Source organism: Accipiter gentilis, chromosome 13 (assembly GCF_929443795.1).
Source record: "Accipiter gentilis chromosome 13, bAccGen1.1, whole genome shotgun sequence".
In the NCBI taxonomy this organism is placed as follows: Eukaryota; Metazoa; Chordata; class Aves; order Accipitriformes; family Accipitridae; genus Astur; species Astur gentilis.
Genome location: NC_064892.1, coordinates 33,559,021 through 33,570,987, shown reverse-complemented (window position 1 = coordinate 33,570,987; position 11,967 = coordinate 33,559,021). Strand labels below are relative to the sequence as shown.

At 41.5% G+C, this 11,967-nt stretch overlaps 1 protein-coding gene across 1 annotated transcript; it reads left to right on the top strand.

The window, feature by feature from the left end:
• The first annotated feature begins 6,714 nt into the window (after nucleotides 1–6,714).
• On the top strand, nucleotides 6,715–11,967 carry C13H13orf42 (chromosome 13 C13orf42 homolog). Its single transcript, XM_049815961.1, has 3 exons — nucleotides 6,715–7,399; nucleotides 10,759–10,906; nucleotides 11,726–11,967. Exons 1-3 carry the CDS (start codon nucleotides 6,986–6,988, stop codon nucleotides 11,965–11,967), a joined length of 804 nt encoding a protein of 267 aa, XP_049671918.1. The 5' UTR covers nucleotides 6,715–6,985.

Genomic DNA, 11,967 nt, shown 5'->3' with positions numbered 1-11,967 from the left:
CCCCCACCCTTTAAATGTGTCTTACTGAATGCACACTGGCAGGGCTGCGTTACAAGAGCAGTGGAAGGGTAGGTGGGAAGTGAGTAGAGGCAGAAGATCAAACGAGCTGAGGAGAAAGAATTCACATTTACCAGCAACAGTATTTCCCGTTAAAACTGGCAAATGAGCAAGTACGACATGGAACCTGAATTCTCCCACTTCTTTACTGACCACTCAGAGAGAGGCAACAAAAACTGCTCCTGCCAATCCTGGTTAATAATCATCCTGCATATTTGGGTTGCTCCCCTTCAGAGAGCTACTTGTTACTGGTAAAACCTTCTCCATTCCGACCGTGCATGGAGTGCTAACAGCAGTTGTTGGAGTGGACAGCTGGTGGTGTGCACTCATACTAGTGATGGTTTTGTAGGACTCGGTCCCTTGTAGGGTGTCATTGCAGGGGTAGCTGGTGTATGCTGAGGGGGTCCTGACTGGCTCCTTGTATTCCTTAGCATGACCAGAGTTGCTCACATTGGAAACTGCTTTTGCAGGTGCTGAAGGAGATGTACTAGGAGATATGTTCAAGAAAAATATAAGAAAGAGAATAATTCCTTTTTATTAATTACGTCACGGCAGCAAGGGCAGGGCAGGACCACTGTGTGTTAGGCTGTATACAGATATATTTTTCCCCAGCGACACTGTGATCTGAGCAGAAAAATAGTTACTATGCTCAAAAAAACTACTGGGAAGTGCTCAAGAAGTATTTATTCTCTTTCTTTCCATCCTGTCTAGTGCTCATATGATACCTCATTTGCACTGAGTCTCTCTTTCTCAGATATCCCAGCCAAACTGCTCCTTCTTTACTTCTGCAGTTAAACTAGTCTTTGCCCTGTTTCATTGGATTAGCAGAGTAGGAAGGAGATAGAAATAGGACATAGGGATCCAAGGGTCCCTACCAAAATGTCTGTAGGTATCATGAGTGGGCCTTGCCTGGAGATGACTGATACGGTCTGGCAACTCTGTGGCTTACCAAAAGATCCAGACTGTCCCCTCTCATAAATCCCCCTGTGGACTTCCTCTGTGGGAAGGATAAACAGTGTATTAGAATTTAATTGGAATGAGAAACAGATGATCCAGTTAAAGATCAAGACCGACAGGTCCTTTAAATGTTTGTCTTCTATAAACTAATTTGAAGAACTGCTGCTTACAACATCCATTCCTCATTGAGCTATCATGAAGGAATCTTAGCTATTTGTCACATTCTCCTGGCAAAGACTTTATCAATGGGTGATGGATGTGACAGGCAACAAGCTAGACATCACAATAATTCTTCAGCCATCTTTGGAACAAAAGACTCAAGAGGAGAGACAATAACTAATTCAACAAAGACTAACAAAGCTTTGAAAGGTCCTAACAGTGTTTCTACTAAAAGGACATGAATTCTTCCAATAAAACAAGCAAGGCCAACTGGTTGTCCCTTGACCCTGTGTGACAGAAGACAAGACAAAGTTCCCTTGTCAAGCTTGTCACAGAGATGGAGTTTTTCATGACAGCAGGGTTATTCGAGGAAACAAAGGGAAAGAGGAGGCCAGATACAGCAGGGGATAAGTGTGGTAACCTCTCACCCTCTGAAAATGCTGCCAGGCAACAGCTATAGAGATAGCTCTGAAGCAGGGGCTGTTTCGCTAGAGTGCATTTTATTGCTTTGTCATAGGATGCACACAAAACTTTTCCCAACAGTGATGCCAGGATACCAAATTAAAAAAAAATAAAATTGACTGAGGTCTCATTTGTGTAATCATTTCCCGAGCATTTCTCTGTACATGAATGGCATTTCTTTATCTTCTCATGCCTGATAGGAATGCAGTCACTGCTTTGGTTGGTCCTAGTCAGTGCTTATGCTGCAACAAAACCTATTCAATGAATGTAAATTTTGCATGCAGTGAAAATTTATGGAGAATATGCAGGGTCTAAGTCAAATGGAAATACTTTGATTCAAATTTAGATTAGATGGAAAGATGATGCTCCAGATTTACAAAAAAATCTATTCATCCTCTGACAAGAGCCTCGATTTTCTGACTCAGCTGGTTTTGCAGGTCAGCGTTGCCTGGGTGACAGCACGGCTCAAGCATGTACCCTTAAAAAAAAATCACAATTAAATCTCACATGAGCAACGCATCTAGATGTCACTGCATTTACATCTAAATCAGCTCAAACGAAAATCTTTGTCTTCATTCTTGGGAAACTGCTTTCTCCAGTTTCATGCCTCAGAGAAGCAATCGTAGGTATTTCAAATGCATGTAGGTATTTCCCATACTTTGAGAACTTCCAGAAAGAGGAAGAATATCGAGCAGTAGTTCTGGGGAGGCAGAACTCCTCCATACCTTCATGGGCTGAAAGAGAAGAAACAACCATTCCTGAGGATTCCTTTTTGCTTGATAATGAGGTCCACCCTTCTTCCATCTTCCCTTTTAGTCAATGAAAGGTAGGAGTCCTGTGGTATTACACCTCTAATAGTGGATGTTTCTTGCCACCCATCAAAAGCACTGACATGCAGCACCTGATCTATGGTTTGGGAATGCCCCACCATCTAATCTTTTCCAGGTATGTGTGGTCTTTGAAACAGTGAGTGTCACGACAACCACCATATGCAGGTATCAAACCTTGGGATGTTACTTTTCTTTAGTATTGAGCTGTGGTCTCAGCATTCCTGCATTTGTTGATTTTCTCTTAAATCTCTAGGAGATTGTGTGGGGTTTTTGTGTGCCTTTGCAGAACTTCAAGGGAACATATGAAGTGGTAAATAGCAAGGGACTAGGGAGCAAAGTGTAGATACCTGTTGTGATGAATTGTTTGCTCTGTTTTTCCTCTGGTTTGGGCTGTTTCAGTTCGCTCTCTCCAAGCAATCTACTCTCTTATGTAGCTATATAAACATAGCGAGTTCAACAGAGACTGACAGCTGTGCTTTAGTTTCTGAATTATCAAAAATAACACAAGGCTCAATAACTTCACTATCCACTCACATATTTTATAAGTGTGGATTTTTTTTTCTTTAAAAGCAAAGAGTGTTTTCACTTTAACTTTTTAAATATAATAAAATATATTATCCTGAATGAGATACTACAGCTTGATACAACTTTATGATAGAGAAAGAATACCTTGTCATCTACAGTTTGTCAAAAGTTTTCTTTGGCATCAGAGCTTTATTTTGTTTCAAGGATGATTTGACATTCCTTTGTATCAGTCAGGGTGAAGTGTAACTATCAAGTAGGTAGATTTCTTTGCATGTTATCATGTTATTCTAGAGATAACAATGCATTTTGACAAATAAGTTATTGTGAAAAACTTCAAAGATGAGTGATTTCCTTTTAATTGTATTTTCCTATAGACCTGATTTTATGGGGTTTTGTTCAACTGTATAGTTAATTTAGTTAAACAGAACGCGTACATTGCAGTTTCTAACTTGATTTTCCTACCTAGTCATGATGGCTCAGGAATTGCCAGATTGTCAGGGCTAGATAACAAAAGCAGTTTGGGGAGTGATTGGGTGGTGGTCTGTGGAACTTACATCACTCTGCTAGATGCAAGGAAAACAGAAACGTTGAAAGCAGTAATAGAAAAAAAAGGTCATCTAAAATAAAAAACATTGAATAAAATGAAGTCACATTCAAGTAGCCAAATGAAAAAACAAGGTATGAGCATTGCCTTGTCAAAGTTAGTAATCTTAGATGCCATTAAGTATTTAGTGTGGTCTATTTGATTAGTGTGGTCTATTTGATCTGCTTCTCACAAGCTCCTTGTTTGGGAGGTCTTTATTTATGATTTAATAGCTGTCCACAAATTTGGTAGTTTGAATTAACAGACTAAATATTCTTCTTCAACCATATTTGCCATTTGATGAGTGTCTTTGTTCAGGAGGAAATAATTATTGAATAAGACCCTGTTTTTTAATTACCAGCCATCTTAGATAACGGTAGCATATTCAGTCCCCAGCAGTAACACTGGGGAAGAGAGCTGTGATCTATGGTGGTTGAATTATAATTGCTCTGCTATTTACTTAAATAGGGACACTTACAAGTGCATTGGGACCAGAGTTTGACTGTAAATAAATAAAGCATTACTCAGGAAACATGTTTCAATGCAAATGCCTTGTAGGAAAATACTTTAAAAAGACATAGGGCATTCCTCTTCTCACAAAACACACTAGAGACATCGGTGACCTTTAAATATATCCATTATTTTGTCCTGTAACTTTCTAAATCCATGGAGCTATTTAAATTACGGTAGAAACTCTGAAGAAATCAAATTAATAGTAATTTGTACAATAGGAGAGGAAGATTGTGTATTCCCACTGCCCATAACCAATGCATAGAATAAAATATTCATGTCTGAAATAATTGTAAATGACCTTTTATTACTCCAAATGAAATTCTAGTACATAATACAGCTACTGTATTGTCTCAGCATTTATTAATCCTGCCTCATTTTAACACCATTGTGAATGATGGGAACCACACATATGTTGGCACAGAATGAGTGTCGCCCAGCAAGCTTTTTTAAAAATTGGGGATGAACATGCTTGAAATTGAGAACCTTCTTAAAAGCCTGAAAGCTTTCTTTAAATTAGTGAGATGTCAGCATATGTTTTAAGTACTTAGTTGAAGCAGGATAGGAAAATCTATGGCCCATATGAAATGTTTTTCAAATCACAGTGTATATCATCAGATTTTCTCTTCACAGATGTATCTTTTTCTGTGGTTTCATGGACAGAATCTTGGGGGCTTTTGGGTCTTGGTTGGTTGGTTTTTTGTTTGTTTGTGGGTGGGTTTTTTTGTTGTTTTGGTTTTGGTTTTTGTTGGGTTTTTTGGTGTTTTTTGTTTGTTTGTTTGTTTTCTTTACCTTGTAGCTCTTTGTAAGTCCAGATGAGTTTAGAAATCAATCTGCTATTGAAAGGCAATGTCTGATCCTATAAGCAGTTGCTCGGTGGAGTTCCCATTGACCTTACTGGCTCAACTCTTTGTCAATAATTCCTTGAGCTCCCACTGATTTTCTTGAATCACAGGTTTTGTGACTATGAGGTCACTTAGAGTGCCTCTCTGAGGCTCACTGGTATTGTATCATGTCTATAACAAAAGACCAGTATCCTGTGTAGCAAATCTAAGTAATTTTTAATAGGGTTATTCTGGAACAATCTCATTTTCGTAACTTAGTAAACACAGTGTCTAGAATGGCTGTGAAAGACATTTACCTCACTCATTCAGGACAATAAATTAAAACCCCCTTGTAGCCTTTTGCTCTGAAAATGAAGTCAGTCTGTGGATGGAATTATTATTATTATTCTATGCTAGTATTGATGACCAGCAACTTTCTCCACCTCAGGCATGTAATTCTGGGGAGAGATCTCATCTTTTTTCATCGTTCTAATAGTTTATGCTAGCATAAAGTCAACTTAATCTATTACCTAGCTGTGGGTTTGAGTAGGACTTTGGAGATAATCAATAATGGAATACCTCTATACAGGTACTAGATCTCAAGCAGCTGAGTGTATTTCAAAACAATCTCTAGGCTGCTCTCAGCCACAGTGGGAATCGTGTCTGTGCTAATATTAGAAAGCTGAAAAAGTGGCAAAAAGTTAGTTTGCCTCAATTTTTAGTTATGTTATGAGAACGTTTCAACTTTAGCTATAAATAAAATGAACAAAGTGCATGTTTTAAGATGACTGTGGTATATGTTTAGTACCCAGTAAATCAGAGTTCCCGAGGGAATGGATGCAGATTTATATTAGAACCTACCTTTCCTGTTGAGATCCTACAGCCCTTCGGATGCTTAAACCTTCAGTTGGCACTTCCAGTGGCATTAGCAGAAATTTGCTCAGTAGAGTCTGCAGGGTGATATCCGTTGGCTTTCAAAATAATTATTTTCTCAAGCACTCGGTGCTTGAGGAGGATGAATTATGAAAACTCTTTTGAACATGGTAAATCTGGACATTCCTGCTTGCTTTTAAAAAGCTGCTGATTGTCTTAGTCACGAGAACTGACCAAATTTGCTATCTGCTTATCTCTAAAGCATACATCATGTTGTCACGCAGTCACAACAAATACTAGCAGCGCTCGAATATGCCAATAATAGCCAACGTTCTCAGTAGCTTTCAGCCAAAAACCAGTCATCAAACCCACTGTATTAAATGTTCTTGCAGTAATCTAGGAGAAGAACTAATGTGGCAAGATACAAAGTCATTGGTTTCTGCCTGCGGTATTTTGCCGGATGGGTACTTTGGAAGAGTGTTTTATTTTACGGCATCCCTTACACAGGGCATCTTTGTACTGAGTGTAATAGAGCCTGACATCTGAATCCACTGCGTTCCTGGTAGTGCTGTGCTATCAGGTAGCCGCAGCCTTCTCCCGGTTACCGTCGGGTGAGACCCAGAGCGGCTTCCTTCAGCAGCTGAACTCCCCTCCCCCGAAACTATTCCTCCCCGCTCGGGCTTAGGTCCCCGCCGAGGCCGATCCCGACGAGCCCCCCCCCCAAGAGCGCATCCCTGCCAGCCGCCCGGGGCGCGGCGGAGCGCGGCAGCGGGTCAGCACCACGGACAGCGCCCGGGCCCCGGCCCGCCGGCGCGGGGAGGGGACGGAGCAGCGCGGCGCAGACGGGGGAGAGGGAATTTCTGCGGGGATGCCGATGGGTTGTGTGGGGAGCAGCGGTCAAAGGAGAGGTCAAAGCATGGTATTTGACCTCCTGTGCTCTACGTTAAACGGCGGAGGGGACAAAGCTGTTTCACTGGCACCAATGGAGTAGAAAACACGCCGCGGCGTTGCCGTCGTGCTCTTCACAGTGCGCTAGACGGGAAGCGATTTTGTGCGGCAGTAGGGGTTTCTTTTTCTCCTCGTTACAGCAAGTGGAAAAACTGTCTGTCTGCTGGGGGCAAGAGTAACAGCTGCCGATTACCAGATCTAGGGTTAAATTAAGGAGCTGAAAGAGAAAACGTAAAAAGGGGAGGAAGTGACACACTATGTTCAAAAAGATCCATTCTATATTTCACCCCAACTCCCACCGAAGAAAGGTGACAGATGACATCCCTTACTGTGATGGCACAGGTTCTGCGGTGAGATTGATCCGCAGCACTTCTATGTACGTCCTTGGAGGCGAGCAGGAAAAAGTTAGCGAACCACTAAAAAAATGCAGAAGTACAACCAGCATCGACTCTTGCTTCCAGCCAAAAGAGGAAGACAGAGACTGGATGTACTCTAAGACACAGGACTGCTTGAAGTACTTACAGGATCTGCTAGCCTTGAGGAAAAAATACCTTGAAAACATCAATAACTTGAAATCCATGCATATGGCTGCAGATTCCCCAACATCCACAAAGTCATCCAAAACTGGAAAGAAGTCTTTTCTTCCACTTCCTTCCAAAGAGTCTTCTAAGGTAATTCCTAAGAACTTTTGCCATGGGCTTGGTCCTAAGCCATGAAGCAATTAGCTGTATGACCTATGTTGATTTTCTGTTTTATTGGTCTCAGCCAGTTGTCTTTTTACTGTTACATCATTTGAAATGCTGCTAAATACTTTCAGATTCTTTCTGAGTAGTGTGAAATTAAGTATAAGTGACTGGTCACGGAAAGAAATGTCTATGCCTATGTTTGGGGGGCAGGGAGAGAAAATAGGAGAAGGAAGGAGGTATGAGAGTATGGGAAGTATCTGAAAACATGTTACAAAAGAGAGAGCTGTTCTTTCAATACTCTGACAGGCTCCATAAGTGCCCTAGAGTTATCCACTATGGTTATTTATAGCTGTTAATGACTGACAAGCACAGTAATCCCTAGGTTTACTGGCAGTCTTTTTATTGGCATAAAACTACTTACACAAAATAATTGTAAATTCATTGAAACAAACAGGATATTTTCTGACTGGTCAGATAGCTTGTCAGTGCTACATTTAGCATCAGCGCAAGCTCTGCAGATAGGTTGTAGGGCATGAGGAATTCTTAAGGGTTCCTTTCATTGTTCATTAATAAGTTGGTAGGTCATTTTGAGACAGTATAATTCTTCACCCTTTACTGTAATGATACCACAAAAATAAAACTGAAATGTCATCTTTGATGCAGACTATTTCCATGTATCCTAGAGAGAAAAGCATTGCAAAGCTTCCTTCTGGTTGCAGTTTGTAGATTGTATGTCACTAGACAGTTCAGTTGTTAATTTGACTCTGAACTTGATTCAGTGAGGACAAAAGAAAGGGTTGCAGCAGGTGTAGTGATCTGTTTAGGTAACATGACCACAAACATGACTTTGACAACAGACTCACAGGTTACCCAGTGCAGTCTTTAAACTGGATAATAATGGGGGCAGTGGGAAGAAGGGATATGTGGCTGACTTACGGATTAGGCCAGGTAGACCTTGCCAAAAAGTTATTGCCACATTTAGATGTTGTGTCACAGCGGAATGTCAGAATGGCTGAAGCTGAGCTCTGTTGCAGGCATTGCTTAACCAAAGGACAAGGCTCATGTGTTTAGGACTAGATAGCACATTTTTTAATTTTATGTTTTGTTCTAATACCCATTCAGTCAGTAGGATTTTTCATTTGGTTTTATTAGGCTTTATGTCATCTTTTTAATGCTTTGAACGGTGACTCTCAGAAGCTAGGAATAATAGTAGGAAACAATACTCAGCTCAGTGGGCTGGAGAAGATAGATTTTTATAAAGACATTACTATCTAGGGCCAGGGAAATGTCCAAAGAGAATGACTGAGATACAGGAGAGTGTCCTGGTGGTGCCAGGAGATGAATCTCAACACTATAGATAGTCTGTAAATTGACTTTGCGCACTGTCACACAAAGATTGGCTTGAGGCAGGGGAGATTTACAGCATGCCAGTTCCCTGATGAGCTGAGCAGCAATGTAGCGGAGCAGTACATGACTAACCATCAGCCAGGTGGGAAAAAATGAGTGCAAAAGGGTACTAAAACCATGGACCAGGAGGCTGGGAGATAGATTCTGCACAACTAGGCTTCATGCAGGTTTGTGAATTTCTGGGATTTGCCACTGAAAATACCACTTAAGAAAAAATGCCAAAAGCTTAGCTTGGGTTTGGCAAACAAGTGACTCTCCCACAGGCTGAGGTGAAGAGTGCTGTCATCTGACTGTGGCCAGCTAGCTCTTACGTATGAACAGCCCTGGTACTGGCTGGCGTGCTGACTCTGTAAGCGGTCCCCTTAGGAACAGACAGGGACATCAGCAGGATATGCCACCCATATGAGTCATTCTTGCCAACACAAATGGCAGGGTGACAGCTGCACAGCCCTGGCTTGGCAAAAATTAAGGAGAGAAGCAGGTCAAGAAGGTCAAGAAGACTTCTAGAATAGCCAGAATACTCTGGTTCCTAACTACAAATTTTATGTCCACAGATTGCAAGGTTCGTCTTATCACCAGGCTTGAATGGTTTTGCCCCTAACTACCTGTTTGTGTCAAATTACCTGTCAGTGGAAATTCACTTCTTTCTCCTACCTGCTACATGATTAATGGCAAGGTACTTTGTCCAGACAATGCTGTCCTCATGGGAGGTTTAATCCAAAGATCCCTGGGACCTGGACTACAGGCTGACTGTGGATTCAGAATTTTCCAGTTGGATCTGGTGAGAGAAAAGAATAGAGAGGTGGGTCAGATGCTGGAAGTACATAGGCATTTCTTTCAAATGCCTTTTAACCAATAAGGGCTTAGTCATAATAGCAGTCACTATTTTCAGTGGATGTGTGGTAGCAGCTATCTTTTAGCACTTCTGAGGCTGTCAATCAACCCATAATGTCAGGAGGGGAATAAGCTAGCTCATCTCTCTGCCTCCACAGAATAAGGAACAAGCTGGTCCTTCAGAGATGTGATACAGTATGTATCCTTTGCTTGCATGTTTGAAACCCAGGGTAGCAATTTTCTGGCTTTGGTATTGCTGCCTGGCAATACACCTAGCTGGGACTGGCAGGGAAAATATATGGCCCTTCATTAGGTAGAGCCTGGCAGGAAGTATTCATCCTATATGGACCTACAGAATTGCTAACTGAGGCTTTATGACTGCTTCAGCATTTATAGACAGGCATTTGCTTTTTTATCAAGACAGGCTCCTAATTTTAAACCCCGTGGCTTTCCTGTGGGAATTATCACAGTGTTGAATGACTCATATTTTAGCACACACGGTCCTTTTCCATTTCAAAAAGACTTTAGCAATTTAGATCTGGATTCATTTCACCTAACCTAGGCATTTTAATAAGGTGCTTAAATTAGTAACCAAGTTACCCCACAATCCCTTTGCAGCTAAGAGAAAGAGCTGCCTGCAGAGGGGAATTCAGCCTACCTAAGGCCTGACTCATCTTCTGAAGGTATTGGAGCCCTGCATTAATTACAGAAGGAATCCTGCATGACTACATTTCTAATGTGTGTCTCATTAGGTGCCTACTGCTAGGTAGAATAAATTTGGCCACAAAGCCCAGCTGTCACTTAGCCGCCTAATTAAATGGCCTGATACAGGGATTCTGAGGGATTTTCTAACATCTGGCTAGCAGTGCCCAAGTGGAAGGTGTTTGGAGTTGAGCATGTAACAAGATGGATGTTTGTTAGACTGCTATCCAGCTTTCTTTGATGACTACAAACTGTGGAGCAGTCTGGACCGGTGTCCTTCTCTGACAGCTTGTAATACAGAATCAAATACAATTTTTGCATCTTCCTTATACAGTTTGCTCATTAAGAAGTCATTGTGCCCAACCCTTAGCTAACTCTTTTTTCCCCCATCTGATCAACAGGCATTCATGGAGAGAAAAGGTCCACAGTCCAGTTCAGATGTAAGAGAAGCAATAGCTTTCTTTGACTCAGTTATTGCAGACCTGGATTCAGAGAGATGGCGGAGAGTTCCTGACGTGGATCTGCCAAATGTGGATGTTGATTTTGATGGTGCAGTATAAACCAGCCAAAATATGATTATTTTTGGTGTGCAGAGGGTAGAGGGAGGAGTGGCACTGTAAGACATAAACATTGTTTGTTTATTTAATAGACACAGTTTTCCTCCAAGTTTTGCCTCCCAAATCTAGGACCATTACATGCAGTATGTGAAACTACAGTAACACATTGCTTGTTCCCTGTTGAAAGGCTGCAGCTGTTTTGTGTGTGGCCATTACATGACCAAATGTAGCATGTGTAGTGCTGGAATAGCGCTTGCTTTCTGCTCAGGGCTGAACACCACCCCTGCATCTCTACCCCGAGCTGTCTTTGGAAGAGAGCTATAAAAAAGATAAATTTTTCTTCATCTGGTTTTCATTTTTCTCATTGAGAAATGGCTAGATGTTTTCTCTCCAACGAGCAAAAAAAGAAGTCATTTAGAGATTAGGCTAAATAATGGTATGTTTCCATCAGAAAGGATGGGATTGCCTAACTAAATGAAGATGTTCCTATCTGAGCTCATCAACAATCCTGTGTAATCAGTGGAGAGAAACAGACATTTGTCTTAGGCTGAGGTAGATATCTGAAACAGGTCAGATAAGCTGTGCCTTAGAAGTGTGTATAAAGGGACTAGCTCTGACATATGTATTTACACTGCAGGCATTGAAATACTAGATAAGATGAATCCCATCCCAAGCGACATCTTGCAGTGAAACCAGGTTGGTTTCTCGGCATTGCCTCCAGGAAGGACCCAGCAGGCATCCTGTTCTCTCACTGTGCATGTAAAACTATCACTGGCAAATTGTTAATGCCAGATTATCTTCTGTCTTTCAGTTGCTACCAGCACAAGCGAACACAGTTTACATTCAAACTGGATCCTTCGTGCTCCCCGGAGATACTCACAAGATACTGCCCAAACAGCAAAGGCTGCAAACCAGTCTCAAAGAAACAGCCAGCGGAGAACCACTGGCTCGATGAAGAGGTTGGAAAGACATCCCATGTACTTGCCCAAAGCTGTGGAAGGGGCATATAGCACTTTAAAATTTAAGCCCAAAACACATAAGAAAGAATATTGA

Coding starts and splice junctions, on each gene's coding strand:
- C13H13orf42 (XM_049815961.1), top strand. CDS start 6,986: ATGTTCAAAAAGATCCATTCTATATTTCACCCCAACTCCCACCGAAGA. Junction 7,400..10,758: donor CTTCCAAAGAGTCTTCTAAG/GTAATTCCTAAG, acceptor TCTGATCAACAG/GCATTCATGGAGAGAAAAGG. Junction 10,907..11,725: donor TGTGGATGTTGATTTTGATG/GTGCAGTATAAA, acceptor TCTGTCTTTCAG/TTGCTACCAGCACAAGCGAA.